This window comes from Eulemur rufifrons, chromosome 8, assembly GCF_041146395.1.
Source record: "Eulemur rufifrons isolate Redbay chromosome 8, OSU_ERuf_1, whole genome shotgun sequence".
Lineage (NCBI taxonomy): Eukaryota > Metazoa > Chordata > Mammalia > Primates > Lemuridae > Eulemur > Eulemur rufifrons.
In genome coordinates, this window is record NC_090990.1 from 27885347 (window position 1) to 27904279 (window position 18933).

The 18933-nt window shown below is 40.4% G+C and overlaps 1 protein-coding gene across 3 annotated transcripts in view; it reads left to right on the top strand.

Moving 5' to 3' along the window:
• Positions 1 to 18933, top strand: part of MACF1 (microtubule actin crosslinking factor 1) — a 330626-nt gene that overhangs the window by 292172 nt on the left and 19521 nt on the right. For all 3 annotated transcript variants that reach the window (XM_069479778.1, XM_069479776.1, XM_069479779.1), the window contains 18 exons: positions 50 to 223; positions 315 to 470; positions 611 to 808; positions 1674 to 1802; positions 2681 to 2854; positions 5085 to 5240; positions 5327 to 5533; positions 5671 to 5790; positions 6692 to 6861; positions 7948 to 8107; positions 8914 to 9108; positions 9455 to 9583; positions 10790 to 10933; positions 11649 to 11837; positions 14107 to 14227; positions 15176 to 15339; positions 16679 to 16841; positions 18135 to 18289. In XM_069479778.1, coding sequence (XP_069335879.1) covers positions 50 to 223; positions 315 to 470; positions 611 to 808; positions 1674 to 1802; positions 2681 to 2854; positions 5085 to 5240; positions 5327 to 5533; positions 5671 to 5790; positions 6692 to 6861; positions 7948 to 8107; positions 8914 to 9108; positions 9455 to 9583; positions 10790 to 10933; positions 11649 to 11837; positions 14107 to 14227; positions 15176 to 15339; positions 16679 to 16841; positions 18135 to 18289 — 2904 coding nt within the window. The remainder of the gene's footprint in view (positions 1 to 49; positions 224 to 314; positions 471 to 610; positions 809 to 1673; positions 1803 to 2680; positions 2855 to 5084; positions 5241 to 5326; positions 5534 to 5670; positions 5791 to 6691; positions 6862 to 7947; positions 8108 to 8913; positions 9109 to 9454; positions 9584 to 10789; positions 10934 to 11648; positions 11838 to 14106; positions 14228 to 15175; positions 15340 to 16678; positions 16842 to 18134; positions 18290 to 18933) is intronic.

Genomic DNA, 18933 nt, shown 5'->3' on the forward strand with positions numbered 1-18933 from the left:
AGTTTTTAAAGGCTTAGTTTGATGTTAACATTAAGTATGTCTTTAATAGGAGTTCAAAGTGGAAGTTTACCAACAGCAAATTGAGATGGAGAAGCTCAATCACCAGGGTGAACTGATGCTAAAGAAAGCTACTGATGAAACAGACAGAGACATTATACGAGAACCATTGACAGAACTGAAACACCTCTGGGAGAACCTGGGTGAGAAAATTGCCCACAGACAGGTAAGGCAAATAGTAGAGTACATCAGTGAACTACTCTCTGCTCTTTTCTAATTTCCTAACAAATATTCCGTTTCTGTCTTTTTCTGAGTAGCATAAGTTAGAAGGTGCTCTCTTGGCCCTTGGCCAGTTCCAACATGCCTTAGAAGAACTAATGAGTTGGCTGACACACACTGAAGAGTTGTTAGATGCTCAGAGACCAATAAGTGGAGACCCTAAAGTCATTGAAGTTGAGCTTGCAAAGCACCATGTAAGTGTTTTCATTTTTTCATCTCTGTCCTTACTGGTTTGAGACCATATTGCCACCAGAAGCCTTTTGATGTGTGTATCTTAGGGAACCAAGCTTGATGATGTCTATAGAGATAAATTATGTCGTTTGATACTTTTTAGGTTCTAAAAAATGATGTTTTGGCTCATCAAGCCACAGTGGAAACAGTCAACAAAGCTGGCAATGAGCTTCTTGAATCTAGTGCTGGAGATGATGCCAGCAGCTTAAGGAGCCGTTTGGAAACTATGAACCAATGCTGGGAGTCAGTGTTACAGAAAACAGAGGAGAGGGAGCAGCAGCTTCAGTCGACACTGCAGCAGGTACATGTGACATCCAAGTTGGGTAGGGAGAGCTATGCAGATAAACAGAAAGCCTCCCTAAGTCAGAGAGAGGAAAGCAGTTTGGGTTAGAACCCCCTGTATCTTACGAGGAAGGTCTGTTCTGTGCTATGACTCGTTTGGAAAGAACAGCTTTTGATTGAGTGGTTCTTTTTTAGATTAAGTTGGTAGCCCAGTCTATTTCCATTCAAAGTTAGTAGATCTTCACTATAAAAATCTTGTTCACAGATTTAGTTTTTTCTTGAATCAAGTCAGATCCCCCCTATTCAACAGAACCTTAGTCATATAGTCAGTTCATCAGATTATATCAGATGTCTGTAATATGTTATAGTGAGGTCTGAAGGAATCTGCTAGATTCTCATAATAAATAAGCATATTGGGCCCATGCTAATACAGCAACAGAACAGCTCTGCCTGTGAGCAGGCCAAAATTTATTCCTCAAGATAAATTCCTCATATGATCATTTAGAAAGTTTACTTTTGGGCTAAGCATGGTGGCTCATGCCTATAATCCTAGCACTTTGGGAGGCTGAGCTGGAAGGATCACTTGAGGTTAGGAGTTCTAGACCAGCCAGAGCAACTTAGACCCCATCTCTACAAAAAATAGAAAAAATTATCCAGGCGTGGTGGCACACGCCTGTAGTCCCAGCTACTCTGGAGGATCACTTGAGCACAGGAATTTGAAATCGCAGTGGGCTATGTTGACCCCACTACACTTTCGCCCAGGCAACAGTATAAAACTCTGTCTCAAAAAAAAAAAAAAAAACACCAAAAAAGAAAAAAAGACAGTTTACTTTTGAAGCTAAGAATTGACTACTGACATTGCTGATATGTCTTTTTCTCAAAAGGCCCAGGGTTTCCACAGTGAAATTGAAGATTTCCTCTTGGAACTGACTAGAATGGAGAGCCAGCTTTCTGCATCTAAGCCCACAGGAGGACTTCCTGAAACTGCTAGGGAACAGCTTGATACACACATGGTAATGGCAGTTTCTTGAAATTGAGCAATAAGCATCCCATATTCAGTAGCTCCTTTCTGAGATCACAGTCATATATGTATCTGGGAGTCTACAAAGTGTAGTACGTTTTTACTAACAATCTAGTACAACCTTGAGGATTGCTGGTTATTACAGGTTTCTAATATTTTACCATAGGCAGCAGTAATGACAGGGAAGAGTCAACTGGAAATACATTGGTGAGCTGGTAAATCTTGGGTTGATCAGTTTGATTAGCACAAGAATATTGACTTGAAGGTGAGAACATCAAGAAAACAAATACATATTCTGTTATGAGATCAAAAGTGAAAAAAAAAGACAAATACAAACATAGATGTGTTTGTATTTAAGAAGACTACTTAGTGAGGATTTAGGAAACGTGAATAAATGCTGACAATATTTCAAGAAAGCATGCTGAGAACAAAAGGCAATATAATTTCTAGGCAAATCCTTCATGAAAAGGGGAAATAAATTATTGGGGTCTATTTTTGTGATCTCTGATCCATAAAAAGAATTTCTTCTATTTACTTAGTAACAAAATTATCTTAATATTTTACTTTGTCACTTGGCAACAAATTTATCTTATTTAATAAAATACACTAACATTAAATTAATAAATTATTTAATGTTAATTAAATGTTAATTGCTTGATATTAAAATTATTTTAATATTAATATTTTAGTATTGAGGAAGAATGGTGTATTTCATTCCCTAATAGCTCAGCAGTTGAACTGAATCCAAAAGGAAGGCTTTTAATCAAGATGAGGCCTTCCAGGACTTTCCCAGACTCTGCTAGTGAATCTGTATGTGGGTGTCTTCCAGGGAATTGGTATTATTGATATCTTTCCTGCCTTTTCTTGTAGGAACTCTATTCCCAGCTAAAAGCCAAAGAAGAGACTTATAATCAGCTGCTTGACAAGGGCAGGCTTATGCTTCTAAGCCGTGATGATTCTGGGTCTGGCTCTAAGACAGAACAGAGTGTTGCACTCTTGGAGCAGAAGTGGCATGTGGTCAGCAGTAAGATGGAAGAAAGAAAGGTATCACCACAAAATTCAAGTGTTATTACTATGTATGGGTAGTTTGCTTGGTGATTGCATATACAATAATTGCCATCTTGTTTATATGAAGATTTTTCAAAGACCAATGTATTGTAATAGAAGTTGCAGAACCGATACCCTCAGAACTGGCTGTCTCTTCTGCTGTTAAATTTCTATTTTCCATCCATGTCAAACTACATTGATGGTACTAGTTTCTGCTGATCTTTGCTTTTATAATTCATTCCTTTTCTACGTCTACCAGTTAAGACGTTACTGCCTGTTTCTGCTCAGAGATGGACTTTATATCCCATAGTAATCACCAATTTGTGTTCCTACTTACAAACAAGGTTTTGCTGGAGTTGGTGACTTGGGATCATGAGGGCAGGGACAGGGCATGTGGGGAGTGTGACTAATAATTCTCCACAAGGAATTTGGTTTCTAGTATAAGTGCTGTATACAAGGAAATTTACTAAAAATCAGCAGAGAAATAAATTATATGACCCCTCCCCACTCTTCTTCAAATATCAAGTTCTTTTCTCTACAACAGCAGAGAAAAATGACTAAGGATCAGGTATTTGCCCAAAAAGATTCTGTGTTTTATATGAGTCCAGAGTTTCACTGTTTTTTGTTGGACATATCAAGTATAAAATATGTGTGCAAACCTGTTGGCCACATTCACTCAATAAACAGTTATTGAGCAAGTGTGTCCCAGGCACTGTGCTAGGTTTTATAGAGGAAACAATAAAAAGCATGAACGCTATCATTGTGAAGTTAGTGGAGAGAAGGACATACATATTCACACACATAAATGAGCATTTTGAAAGAAGCATTAATTTCCTAGAATCCCTCTATCGTGGGGTTGGGTGATTTTGTTCTATGAAGAATGGCCAGAGGACCTGAGTATGTAGCAGCATTCTAAGCCTTGGACAGGCTGTCATCCATAGTTCCTGCAGAAGGCAGAACTAAGACTAATTAAAGAAACTGAGGCAGATTCTAGCTCATAATCAAGAAATTTCCATAGAGTTTTTCTAACAATGGAGCAGAATGCCTCAAAGTAGTTACCTGTCATTGCAAATGGTCAGACAAATCTGAGTGTCAAAATATAGTTATTTCTAATTTTGTGGAAACATATTTCAAAATCAGTAAAATCATTATTAAATGTGTATGGTGCTGTATCAAAGAAGATATGATGATGTGGAAAGAATTTCTACCATCTAGGAACTTATATTAATTTCTAAACATTTCTATGATAGATTTGAGATAGATTTCATTTTTCCACTTGATTTGTTTCGATTGGGTTTGTGCATGTTTATAACATTTATTATAATGTTTTTTGAGGGGGTTACAAAAGTAACCTGACAGCACAAATAGGAAAATGAAAATGATATGTAACCCAATGAGCTAGAATTAACAGCATTAATATTTTTAGTGTACACCTTGGGATGTTTTCTGTGAATAATTTGGATATATCTATTTTTAACAGCCTGTCATTATTTTACTTTGCCTCCCTGGTAGATGGTCTGGAGGCAGGAAGTTGGGGGCAGAGACCTTCTGAGGCTGGAGCTTGTGGACTCTGGAATTGAAGTGTCCTTGTGGAGAGTTAACACTTGCCCTGAATGAGCCATTGTTTTTCCCCTTCTGATTTAGATCAAAGTGTCTAAAAATTTACATATAGTGTTGTCTTTTTCTTGCCTAGAATGTCATGGCTTCTTTTATTACCTTTTATGCTTGTAGCATAAGCATAAGTTTCAGACTCAGACATTTTCATATGCCGTATTTTCTGAGGTATTTAACATCATCTTTATGGTAAAAGACTTTTCATTTAGCTGTTTTTACACCACAGAAAATACATTAAAGGAAACGGAGACTTTATCCGAAGCAGGTTGCATAGCTTGCAGCTGTCACCACTAAAGGGTCTGCTCACTTGCAGTGATTGAGTAGTTTTATTCCTGTTCCAGGAAGTGGAGAGTGGTAGAGAAAGGAACTTAGCTGCTCATTGTGCTCTTTCCTTTTCCTTGTACACAGTTCTTGTCCAGTTGTTTCAGTTTCAAACACTAACGTTAAAATGTCCCCTTCTTTACAAACAAGGCATGCTTGGCAGTTGAGTAAATGAGGCTTCCTTTTTAGAGGTCATTTCATTTGGTGTGCAATTCACGCCTTTGTCGTTGAAGCCATAATTCCTGAATTTGGCACTTTCTCTTTTTGTGTGTGTGTTTTATTTAAAATTCAGTCAAAGCTGGAAGAGGCCCTCAACCTGGCAACAGAATTCCAGAATTCCCTACAAGAATTTATCAACTGGCTCACTCTAGCAGAACAGAGTTTAAACATCGCTTCTCCTCCCAGCCTGATTCTAAACACTGTCCTTTCCCAGATAGAGGAGCATAAGGTAACTATGACATTATGACGCTGCCTTCCTTTTGAAAGGAATGCTCCTTTATCTTAAGCTTAAAAAAAGCAATGTTGTTCCCTCAGGTTTTTGCTAATGAAGTGAATGCTCATCGAGACCAGATCATTGAGCTGGATCAAACTGGAAATCAGTTAAAGTTCCTTAGCCAAAAGCAGGATGTTGTTCTGATCAAGAATTTGTTGGTTAGTGTCCAGTCTCGGTGGGAGAAGGTTGTCCAGCGATCCATTGAAAGAGGTCGATCACTAGATGATGCCAGGAAGCGGGCAAAGCAAGTAAGTTATAAAAGAAAGATATTAATTTATTGAACAACTTTGGGCTGCATATATCAAGTCTCTGGAATGGTTTTCATAAACATGTTGTATATTTACGTATTTGTTCCTGTTGTAACTTATTTCTTATGTAATTTTAGTTCCATGAAGCCTGGAAAAAACTGATTGACTGGCTAGAAGATGCAGAGAGTCACCTGGATTCAGAACTGGAGATATCCAATGACCCAGACAAAATTAAACTTCAGCTCTCTAAGCATAAGGTGAAGCAGTTCAGTGCTCTTAAGTCCTGAGCTTGGTATTCACTAAAGCTTGTAGCTTGCTAAAAAGAAAAATCAGTGGTAGTCAAAAGAAAACCAGTTGGTTAATGTTAAAAAGTCAAGATGATGAAGCGAGGGTTCCATTTAGACGTCTAACCATTTTTGTTCTTTTAAATAACAATTTAAGCAAAGTGGTTAAGGGAATAACCAATTAAAGCTAAAGGCTTTTAGAAATTGTCAAGCACTGCTGAATATGGCATAAACAAAAAATTATAAATTTTTGCCTGGGCATAGTGATGTATGCCTGTAATCCTAGCACTTTAGGAGGCTGAAGTGGGAAGGCAGACTTGAGGTCAGGAGTTTAAGACCAGCCTGGGCAACATAGTGAGACCCCATCTCTATTTTTAAAAAATACAAATTAAAATAAAAAATTATAAATTTCTTGAGGATAAGTTGTTACTAATTTTAGTTCAAAAAGTAATGATATTCAAAGGCTAGGTACAGTGGCTCACAACTATAATCCCAGCACTTTGGGAGGCCGAGGCAGGAGGATTGCTTGAGGCCAAGAGTTCGAGACCAGCCTGGACAACATAGCAGCCTCTGTCTCTAAAAAAATAAAAAATTATCCAGGCATGTAGCGCATGCCTGTAGTCCCAGCTACTAGGGAGGCTAAAGCGGGAGGATCTCTTGAGCCCAGGAGTTTGAGGTTATAGTCAGCTATGATCGTACCACTGCACTCCAGTCTGGGCAACAGAGTAAGACCCTGTCTTCTTAAAAAGAAAAAAAAAAAATAGTAGAGATTTTCATACTATATTTGGTTTCTAGCCTTGAAAACTCAAACTATTTTGTTCCAGTCAAAATGTCATCTGACTTTTAACATGTTTTTTTCTTTCTGGAAACATAGGAATTTCAGAAAACTCTTGGTGGCAAACAGCCTGTGTATGATACCACAATTAGAACTGGCAGAGCACTGAAAGAAAAGACTTTGCTTCCTGATGATACTCAGAAACTTGACAACTTACTGGGAGAAGTCAGAGATAAGTGGGATACTGTTTGTGGCAAGTCTGTGGAACGGTGAGCCTGAAGGTCCCCCTTCAGGGGCCCATTTGGGATCCTCAAAGTAACTAGGAGACTGTTACTAGATTCTATAAAATGATGATAAAGATAATGCATCAGCAAGAGGTTTTGTACCATCTTAGTATCTCCAGTTAATTCAAAGAGATTTATGAAGTAATTTGAGTAAAACATTAAAGTTCTCATTTTAAACTTTAACCTTACTGTATTAGAAAGGGGGAGGTCCGTAAAATCAAGCCAACAGTAATAGAAGATCAGTAACTCTATAGTATTTGTAAATCGACAGTTTGTATTATCAATAGTTGTCTTACTGAGCACTCTCACTGTGTGTCAGACACTGTCCAAAATCTCTCTGTCTTTACCTCATTTAACCATAATAATGCATGACTTTTACTGAGCAAGTACTACTGAATATGTGCTAAACAGTGCCCAATCATCATTTAATTCTCATATCAACCACCAAGGTGAGATCTGTTTTTATTCCCGTTTTACAGATGAGGAAACGATAACAAAGAGGTTAACTCCCCCACATTCACTCGGCTACTAAGTGGTAGAGCTGAAGTTTGAACCTTAGTACTTGGTTCTGAAAGTTGTACTTTCATCCATTCACACCCACTATGCTATGCTAAAATTACAATATCTCTGTACTATTTGTAGTCCAATTTTTGTTTTGATGAAGCTACTGAGATTCAAAGAGGTGAACAAACAGCTCAGGATCACACAACTGGAGTAGAGCTAGGAGCTAACTCCTGACCGTCACTGAAACCACCTCCTGTCCTTGGAGTGGTTAAAGTGATTAATACAGACGGTGGGTTGTTAGGGTATGCCCATGTGTCACTGGACTATAAGATGCCCAAAGGGCATCTTGCCTGTCCCCTGTACTACACTTAATCCTTTCTAAAGAGAGGTTTGATTAAAAATGTCTCAGCATCCCTCTTAGTCACTTTTTTACTATTTCTAACTGTTGTAACATGGAAGTCACTTTCTATATAGAGCTCAAGCAATATTCCCTTTCAGCAGGCAGAATTGTGGGTCGTTCATAAAAAGAATTCCTAAAAACGGTGGGGTTTGTGTGCAATTTCTCAGGCAGCACAAGTTGGAGGAAGCCCTGCTGTTTTCAGGCCAGTTCATGGATGCTTTGCAGGCCTTGGTCGACTGGTTGTACAAGGTGGAGCCACAGCTGGCTGAGGACCAGCCTGTGCATGGGGACCTTGACCTTGTCATGAACCTCATGGATGCCCATAAGGTAAGGGGTGAGATCTGGGCTACATGAAGTACAAAGCTATAGGGTCTTCTACTTACGTGTGCCTTCTGCTCTGTGTTAACCATCTAGGGGAGAAAGCCTGACAGCCTGTGTCTCTGCCTGTCAGAGAGGCGGCTCCTTGTTCTGTGTGTTTAAACAAACTGTTGCTGGAATTCTGCATCAGTCACAAAGAATTTACCAAAATTGGTTTGATTCAGATTTGGCAATGTGCAAACTTCACTTCAAGGTTCCCCCTCTTCCTGCTTGTCTCTCTCAGTTGAGTCACAAAATGAATTTAAATTCAGAAGGAAATCCTCAAGATAATCTATTTTTACTTACTCCTAAAATGGAAATGAGTGATTTTATAAGCTGCTTATGAACCTAACAATCCTAATAACACCACGCACACCAAAATTTAGTATACTCTACACCTGTCATGTTGAACTGCATGATATCTTCCTGTTTCAGCACAAAGCATTTAACTTTATCTTGAAATTACAGCAAATTCTTATTTTTTGCACAGCAGATGTATTCTTATTTTATCTTGGTAATTCTGAAATGTTAATATAATTATTCCCATTTTACAGATGAGAAAATTGGAACTCAAGCAACTTACTCAAAATCACATAGCTCATAAACACCTGAGCTGACATTTAGAGCCACATCTTCTGGTTTTTCTTCCTCATACGTCTGCCTTCCTCTGTGCATAAAAGACTCTTGATTAGAATCTACCAAGAAAATTATTACTTTCTCTGTGGTTTTGCTTCTTGCACTTCAATTTCTCAAACTAATTCTATTTTCTTTTCTAGGTTTTCCAGAAGGAGCTGGGAAAGCGAACAGGAACTGTTCAGGTCCTGAAGCGGTCAGGCCGAGAGCTCATTGAGAATAGTCGAGATGACACCACTTGGGTGAAAGGGCAGCTCCAGGAACTGAGCACTCGCTGGGACACTGTGTGTAAACTCTCCGTTTCCAAGCAAAGCCGGCTTGAGCAGGCCTTAAAACAGGTAAGAGACATTTGCTGTGCCTCCCCAAGGGAGCAGGTCTGAGCAAATTCATTTTAGTGTATTAGGGTCAGTTCCAGCCAGTCTTGAAATAAATATAATAAAGTCAAAAATTGATACTCTAAATGTTCTATAAGACTGTCACACTCGTTTGTATTAGCGAAAAAAGAAATTCAGTTGATTTGCAAAGATTGCAAATGAAGGGTGACCTTTGTGGCGCTTTGATAAGGCCATGAAAAGCCTGTGGTACACTAAAGAGTTCAGCCCTAGACCCTTTCCCTGGCATGCGCCAGTGTCTAGGACTTCAGCTGTAGAGAGAGGTTCAATCTTTCATGCTTGGTTATTTCAGGCAGAAGAGTTTCGGGACACAGTTCATATGCTGTTGGAGTGGCTTTCTGAAGCAGAGCAGACGCTTCGCTTTCGGGGAGCACTTCCTGATGACACAGAAGCCCTGCAATCTCTCATTGACACCCATAAGGTAATCTTTTCATGGGGTTCGGTGACCCATGCTACTCAACCGTGGTGACCCATGGCTCCCCACCAAATGAAAGCAGCTCTTGCTTGGAAATATCAGACCTCACATGAAAAGAGATAAAACAAGAATGAGCCTAGCTCATTGGTTTAGCAGGAATGAGAGAGAAATGACTGGTGGGTTTTGTGACACCGCAGACATCATTTATTCATTCATTTTTACTAAAGGAACACATGTTATTTGTAAAAAAAAAAATTTGAAAACATGGTATCATATAAAGAGAAATGTGGACTATTTCATCTTCCTTACTCCTCAGCTGTACCTGCCTTTGTTTGACTTTCCTTATGTTATTTGCTTTGGCCTCTGAGCTTATTCCCCAGAACCACCTACCAAGCTGTAGAATATAATGCAGTATCTGGGGCCTTGGTTTGTTTGTCCTAATGAGGTGGGAAATGTTGTTTCCTTTTTTTAATTTTTGTGTTACCCACCCAGAGATTTTATTTTATTACTTTTTTTTAGTGACAGGGTCTGACTCTGTCACCCAGGCTAGGGTATAATGAGACACGATCATAGCTCGCTATAACCTCAAACTCCTGGGCTTAGGTGATCCTCTCACCTCAGCCTCCCAAATAGCTAGAACTACAGGTATACGCCACCATGCCCAGCTAATTGTTTTTATTTTTTTTTTTTAGAGACAGGGTCTTGCTATATTGTCCAGGCTGGTCTCAAACTCCTGGCCTCAATCCTCCTGCTCCAGCCCCACAAAGTGGTGGGATTACAGGCCTACCTAGAGATTTTAATCTTTTGTCATTGTATTCTGTTGTGGGTATTTAAAAAATATCATGATATTTTATAGCTGTCATTATATTTTCCCAAAACAAATGTGTTTACAAATATGGAAATGAATAAAAACAGGATTAAAAAAGGAAAGAGAAACTAGCTCAGAATATAGGAAAGGGGTCATTCCGCTGTGTGTCTGTGGTCTCTGTTGTCATCTGTAGCAGAGAGAGTCATTCTTTCGTAAACCCCTCGCCTTCCCACATCTTTTAGAACTGGAAAGAAAATGCCAAAGACACCTAAATACTGGCTTTTAGAAGTCTATGTCAACACATCGAAGAAAAAGATACACTGAAATTTTCCCCCTTTAGTGTAAACTAACAGTGCTGCTGAAGTAGATTTCTTAAGATTTTTTTTTCAAATCTCTTTGTTTAGGAATTCATGAAGAAAGTGGAAGAAAAGCGAGTGGATGTTAACTCAGCGGTAGCCATGGGAGAAGTCATCCTGGCTGTCTGCCACCCTGATTGCATCACAACCATCAAACACTGGATCACCATCATCCGAGCTCGCTTTGAGGAGGTGAGTCACAGTTTTAGAGGAAGACTACACACACCCAGTAAAATGCGGTTATAGTGATAAACTACTACAGAGCTTGCTTTCTTTTTTCTCCCAGGTAAGTAATATTTTGTCCACCGTGAATATCTCAACAAAAATTAAGTTAGCATTTTAGTAAAGACTTTTCTTATAATGTGCAGCAATAGTGACTTCCAATGGACATGTCGTACATAGTGTTTCCCTCCTTCCTGAGAAGTCCTTTGTTTAATAGGAAGTACAGTTGCTCCTTGGACAACACATTTTGAACTACGCAGATCCACTTATACCTGGATTTTTTTCAATAAATACAGTCGACCTTCGGTATCAAAGGGTTCCATATCAGTGACCAAACTCAGATCGAAAATACAGTGTTCTCAGGCTATGAAACCCGCTTATGTGGAAGGCTGACTTTCCATATCCACAGGTTCTGCAGAGCCAGCTGCATGGATTTTCGTATCCACAGGCTGTCCTGGAACTGGTCCCCTATAGATACCAAGGGACAACTGTACTCCATTTGCTTTTAGGAGAGCTGATTTCTTATTCTAGTTCTCATCCCAGCTCTGTTACTGGGGTAAGAATGAAGCCTTTTGACTGCTTGGGTGGTCTCTCCTCTAAAAAGTCATTGTGAGGATTAGATGAAAAAGGGCTTTGGAAATAAGATCTGCCTGACTGAAAAAGGCCATGGTTTCCTTCTCCACAGGTCCTGACATGGGCCAAGCAGCACCAGCAGCGTCTTGAAACGGCACTGTCAGAACTGGTGGCCAATGCCGAGCTCCTGGAAGAACTTCTGGCGTGGATCCAGTGGGCTGAGACTACCCTCATCCAGCGGGACCAGGAGTCAATCTCTCAGAACATCGACCGAGTTAAAGCCCTTATTGCCGAGCATCAGGTATCTTAACCCCACTGTGTGGTCACTGGTGTTTCCTGTGTTGGCCATGGAGCCCATTACCTTTGTCCCATGTCTTAGTTTTAATTGCTGCTTAACATATTACCACAGATTTAGCAGCTTGAAACAGCACACACTTATCTCACAGTTTCCATAGGTCAGGCATCCGGGCATGAGTTAAATGGGTCCTCTTGTTGGGGTCTCAGCAGGCTGAAATCAAGGCAGCAGTCAGTACTATAGTATCGTCTGGAGTTCAGGGTCCCCTTCCAGGCTCATTCAGGTTGTTGGCAGAATTATAGGCCAGAGGTCTCCATTCTCTTGCTGGCCCTCAGCTAGGGGTTGCTCTCAGCTCCTAGAGGCCCCCTCAGGTCTTAGCCGCACAGCCCTCTCACTGTATTTGCACAGTCAGCAGGAGAATCTGTCTGAGGTACTATATGGAGTCTTACAGAATGAAATGTAATCAAGAGAGTGAATATGCCGTCATTTTCACAGGTGTTGTCCACATTTAAGAGGAGGGGATTATACACCAAGAGTCTTGGGGGGCCATCGTAGAAGTCTGCCTGCTACACCCTGGGTTTTTGTTTTTTTTTTCCTTTTGACCATCAGCCCAGGGCTCACTGCCTATCCCAATTACACCTGGGTTCAGAAGGACCTCTTGCATGAACCCAGAGATTGGCTAAGATAATACATCAGACTAAACTGAATGAAGAAAGCTCAGTTGAGCTATCTTCATAATATATCCTTAGAAGACAAATACAGTTTTTAACCATGATAATTTGCACTGGTTGCAAGCATGGATCTTGCTTAGTTTTACTGCAGAAAATATGGTCTTTTTAATTTATATAAATAATGACCTTAGCAAGTGAGACCTCCCTATACAGACAGTCCCAACTTACAATGGTTCAAATAAATATTTTTCAACTTTGTGATAGTGTGAAGGCAACACACATTTAGTAGAAACCGTACTCTGAGTACCTATACAACCATTCTGGTTTTTACTTTGAGTACAGTATTTGATAAGTTAAATAAGATACTCAAAACCTTATTATAAAATGGGCTTTGTTTTAGATGATTTTACCCAACTGTAGGCTAAGGTAATTGTTCTGAGCACATTGAAGATAAGCCAGGCTAAGCTATGATCTTTGGTAGGTTAGGTGTGTTAAATCATTTTTTACTTAAGATATTTTAAACTTATGATGGTTTTATCAGGATGTAACCTCATCATAAGTTGAGGAACATCTGTCCTTCCTGTGAGATACACCTGCATTAACACTTTCCCTCCTGAGACATTATCTTCCTCTTCAAGGCCAATCCCTCTCCTTTCCATTATCCCCCTCCCCTCTGTGCCCTCAACCTCTCCCTGCCTCCTCTTTCCTTAGTCACCCACCACAGAAGCCTGTGATGTGCCCAGAACACCTCTCTTTCTTCTACCTGCTACATCTAGCCAATCATCAGGGTTTGTCCTACATTCAAAATACTTATTGGCTCCATCTTTCCTGCCATGGCTGTGTTCCTCACCATGTTCTACCTCAACTACTGCATCAGTTTCCTGACCTGTCTCCTTACTACTGGTCACTATCCACCCCACCCCACCCCCACCCCACCCCAATCACTCTGCCTTCTACAATGAAGTCAAAATGATAGCTTCAAAGCAAAGATCTTATTGTGTGTCTTCCCTGAATCAAAATCCTTCAGTTGCTCCCCATTGCTCTCAGAAGAAAATCCCAGTCAGCCTGACACAGGGCCTTTCTTGATCTTTCTCCTGCCTACTTCTGCAGCCCCACCTCTTGCCACTCCTCTGAGTGCATCTTCTGCTCAGCCAGTGAGTGGAAGGGTCTTGGTCCACAGCACTGTCAGGTATTCCTGGCTCTGCCCAGGCTATACCCTCTGCAGGGACTGCCCTCCTGCTGTTTGATTAATTCTTCATCCCTCAGCAGCTCAGCCCCAGCCCTCGCCTCCAGGCAGCTTTTCCTGCCATTGCAGGCCATGAGGTACCTGTCCCAGGCCTTCCCTTGGCACTCTGTGTGGCCCTCAGTGCTCTTCTTGGTTTTTATCACTCAGCTGTGAGCTCCTTGAAGTCAGAGGCCATGTCTTACTCCTTCAGGTCTAAAGATAAAGTGCCTTGCTCAATCAAGGTTCTTAACAGGAGTGAGGAGGTATGCAAGGGCACTGTCACTTGGTCAGTCTGTCATGGGCATGGCCTTTGTTAGTAAGAAGTTGTCTGCCTCCAAGAAAACTCTAAATTCTTTTTCCTATTTTTTGTGTTTAACAGATGTTTATGGAGGAAATGACTCGCAAACAGCCTGATGTGGACCGGGTCACCAAAACATACAAAAGAAAAAATATAGAACCTACCCATGCGCCTTTCATCGAGAAATCCCGTAGAGGTAGCAGTATGTTTCCATCCTGCTGTATTAAGATGCTTCATTCCTGTTGGTTGAAGATGAGTACTTTCCAAGGGCTGATCAAGACCTTTTTTTTCCATTTTAAAAAGCCAAATTGGGGCCGGGCACAGTGGCTCACGCCTGTAATCCTAGCACTCTGGGAGGCCGAGGCGGGTGGATCACTTAAGGTCAGGAGTTCGAGACCAGCCTGAGCAAGAGCGAGACCCCGTCTCTACTAAAAATAGAAAGAAATGATCTGGCCAACTAAAATATATATAGAAAAAATTAGCTGGGCATGGTAGCGCATGCCTGTAGTCCCAGCTATTCGGGAGGCTGAGGCGGTAGGATCGCTTAAGCCCAGGAGTTTGAGGTTGCTGTGAGCTAGGCTGACGCCATGGCACTCCCTCTAGCCCGGGCAACAAAGCGAGACTCTGTCTCAAAAAAAAAAAAAAAAAAAAGGCCAAATTGGATTTGAACCAAAATCTCTTTTTTTAAAACTCACTTTTCTTATGCTGACAGACAGTAGCTATATTCCATTTTCTTGGATTGGTATAAAATGATGAGGTGGTTAACCTTTTCTTAACGGTGACCCTTCCATCTTTTTGGTCATTGGCACTAGCTACTCACATGTGGTTTGTGCTAATTTAATCAAAAATAAACAGCTCCTTTAGAATCCATTGCTTTTCTAGTTGGATTGACATGTCCTCAGTTCACTAAGGTAGGACAGAGTTGGCTGGAGATATGTAGGAGACAGATCAGTACCTATTGGCTAGAGAGGAAGATCAATGGTTTTGGAATTAGTACTCCGCCATATCTAAATATTGCCAAGTCCTGTATTTCTTTTCTCAGTTGCTAACTGGATCATATTGTAAAGATCTCAGTTCAGACATATAGCTATTTCTCTTTGTGGACTGACAAAACCTCCTATTCTAACCTTGTGATTATTTTTCCTTTTAGGGAAGTCCTTGAGTCAGCCCACACCTCCTCCCATGCCAATCCTTTCACAATCTGAAGCAAAAAACCCACGGATCAACCAGCTCTCTGCCCGCTGGCAGCAGGTGTGGCTGTTAGCCCTGGAGCGGCAGCGGAGGCTGAATGATGCCTTGGATAGACTGGAGGAGGTAAGGCCCCACCGAGTGGCCTTCCCTGGGGGGAAGTGTTTTTGTCAAAGCACAGCCCTTCTGAGGCTCTCTCACCTGTGTGCTTTGACCCACTTCTTCAGAAGTAGAAACAGACCTTTTTCCTTGAGGCTTCTGGGTAAGAAAAGACACATTTGTAAGAAAACCACTCACAGCAGAGTAGGCTAAAGCATCTGGTTGTAGAAAGCAAGAGACTAGCCAGTCCCTGTGAGGGACCTGATCCTCCTCAGCACCCTGCTGTGGTTGAGAATTAAGAACATAGGAAATTCATCTCCAGATGTGTAGCATAGCACAGAAATGACCGTTATTGATCACTTCGTGTAAAGATATGTGCCATACAATTATGAAAGAAAAGTAATTTTTTATGATCTTATTTTATTAGTCTTCACTAGCTCACAAAAAGCAAATCTATTTTGAAGTGTCATTACACAATATAAAAAATATATAGTACTACACTTCCCACTTTCCAAAACAAATCTCTAATATCTTTTATATTTCTTTATTTTTGCATATCAAAGCAGCTATGCCTGGAAGTGAGTGTTCTGTGTTTCTTTGTTGTTATTTCCGTAGGTCAGTTGAGTTGTAAGCATATTGGATTCTTGGCACTTTTTTTCCCCCATTCCTTCCAACTTTGGAGTTTGAAAGACCAGGGGGGAAAACTGCTGCACTGTTTAAGTCATTCTGACTATATATCACTAATGTAGTCCAAGTAGCTGGAATCGCCTTGCCCACTGCAACAGGTCTGCTGTTTTCTATCAAGGCCAAATATTTAACATGGAAGTCAGATGGGCAGTTTGCTCCCTTTGGTGCCATTCTAAAGAAACGTGCTTGGGTGCAGGGTTGTGTTCCCAATGCTTCCATTCAGTACTGAAATTTTCTCATAAAAGTTTCAGAATATAGTGGGAAGCATGAGCCTCCTGATGTGTGATTATAGTGCAATGTAAGTGATGATGCTAAGGACCTCCCTTCTGGGGTAGAATCTATTCCCTTACATCTAAGAGAATGATCCTTTCAAAAGCCCAAAGGGAAAGCAAGGCTGGCTTCACCCATTCTCATTCTACGTGCTCTGTATTTTTCATGGTGATTGTTCAGTTACTGTTTCTCCTGCTACTCCATTATGCTGCAGCTTTTGTAAATAGTCATGGCTTTAAGTGAAGGAGCCAGATTGTGCCCTCACAAAAGTGGCAACATGTAGATATCATTGTTGGTGCCCTCTGGAAGGCCTGCATGGCTTCACTAATGTCTGAAAGTTTTGGTATGCTGTGGGCAGCTTTGAGAACCAAAACAATAGGTCTTACTGATACCTTTGATTTCTGTCTAGTTGAAGGAATTTGCCAACTTTGACTTTGATGTCTGGAGGAAAAAATATATGCGTTGGATGAATCACAAAAAGTCTCGGGTGATGGATTTCTTCCGGCGAATTGACAAGGACCAGGACGGGAAGATAACACGTCAAGAGTTTATCGATGGCATTTTAGCATCCAGTGAGTCTAGTCATAATTCCAAACGTCATACCTGGATTCCTTGCACTTACTCTGTAGATGCTGTAATATTCTGGCTAAACAGTCTTTGTGAAGTTAAAGGTGTAACCTTGGAGAAGAAGTAATGTAACTGCTTACTAAAAGTGGTCTCATTTTGAAGGAGAAAAGAATCTCATCTCACTGGGAATAAAAAAAGCGGGTCTGTTTGACACATTGGGGCAAGATAAATACGTTTGAGGTATCAACAAGGAGCTGCTTTTGTGAATGATGAGGTTCTAAGTAACATGTTTTAAAAAGAAGCTTTTCATAAAAGCAGTTTCTTGCATCTGTATAACAGCTTAGAAAGTATATGATCTGCTTTACTTTTAGCAGAAGAAATAATTGAGGCATAAAGTAGTTAAGTGACTCACCAAGATCACAAAGCATTTCTCACAGTTGTGCAACTAAATGTGGGCTGGTCTGGGGAGGCCTGACCGTGGAAGTGATGGTTGAGCTGAGATGCAACCACATGAAAATTTGTGGAAGAGCTAGGGGCAGAGGGCTATAAGAGACCGAAGGTACACAGCACTGAGATGGGAGTGAACTTGCCACTTTCTGGGAATGGAAAGGTGAACGTGGCTGGAGTGTCAAGACCAAGGGAAAAGAGTGGAAAGAGATGAAGTTGGCAGTAGGCAGCAGCCAGTTAATGCAGAGCCTTAAAAGCCATAGTGAGGAGTTTGAGTGTTACTGTAAAGGTAGTGGCTTCAGCTGGGAAACAATATGATCTGATTTATGATTTTAGTAAATCATTCCGGCTACTATAAATATTCACACTTCTCTTTGGAAAGCAATTTGTTAGGAATCTAAGATAATAATCTAAACAAAGGAATAACTTCATACTATTTCAAAATGTCACTATTCTGAAATAATCTGAACATCCAATACTAGTAGAGTGGATAAACAAATTCTTAAGTTGAGTGGTAAATCTGTGGGTGGTTATAATATTACATTTTTGCATTTTGGTGTATCTGAAATGTGAAATACTACTTTTTTTTTTTTTTTAAATGTATAGGGGGTGGGATGGTCTATAAGAAAAAACACCAAAAATGTAACTGAGTGGTCTCTGGATGCTATATTTTTATATGATTTTTTTATCTTCTTTATAGTTTTATCTCCTAGCTTTTGTAAAGCAGACATGCATTTGCTTTGCAGGAAAAATCAAGGCATTTTTTTTTTCTTTGAAGTATTTATATAACCACCAACCAAATAAATAAGCCTTCTTAGTTAATGTTTCAAAGTGTGATTCCTTTTCTCCAGAGTTCCCCACCACCAAGTTAGAGATGACTGCTGTGGCTGACATTTTTGACCGAGATGGAGATGGCTATATTGATTACTATGAATTTGTGGCTGCTCTGCATCCCAACAAGGATGCTTATCGACCAACAACCGATGCAGATAAAATTGAAGATGAGGTATAGGAAATAATTGTATTTTGAGTACATTTTTGACCATAGGTTCATACTGTCCTGAATTTGGTTGGATGCAGTTATCATAGTAGCCCTTTGACTTGTCTGTGGGGAGGTGATTGTTTGGAGTTCTGTTCTGGGATCTCCTTTGGGATAACATTTCAAAGAGCCCTGGAGGATCTCTGGCTCTTGAGCTCTAGCTTAGTCTAGATGGATCACTCAAGTGAGTCATGTCTGTGTGGAGCTCTAAAGTTTGCAGAGAACCTTTCCAGGGTGCCATACTCCTCCTGGTTCAGGTATGTTGCTTAGGATGAACTTGTCTCAGTCCTGAGTGTCCTACCTCAGAATCCAGAGAAGTGGTCTTCAAATGTAGTATTTTAGGGGTGAAATGTAATGTTTCAGATGGTGTTTACCTGCCATGCTTTTGCTTAGTTTAAAACTATCACATTGAAACTAGCAAATTCATTAGTACCACGTAGAAATCCTAGCATCGTTGATAACAGATCTTGGGAAGGGAGAGGCAATGGGGCAAGTCTTAGAAGTGGCCTTGGAACATACCAGGTCTGACTTCTGGAAAATCCCGGGCCCCTGGATTGAAAATGAGATCGGTTCATAATTTGCTTTATTAGTCATTTGATTTTGATACATGC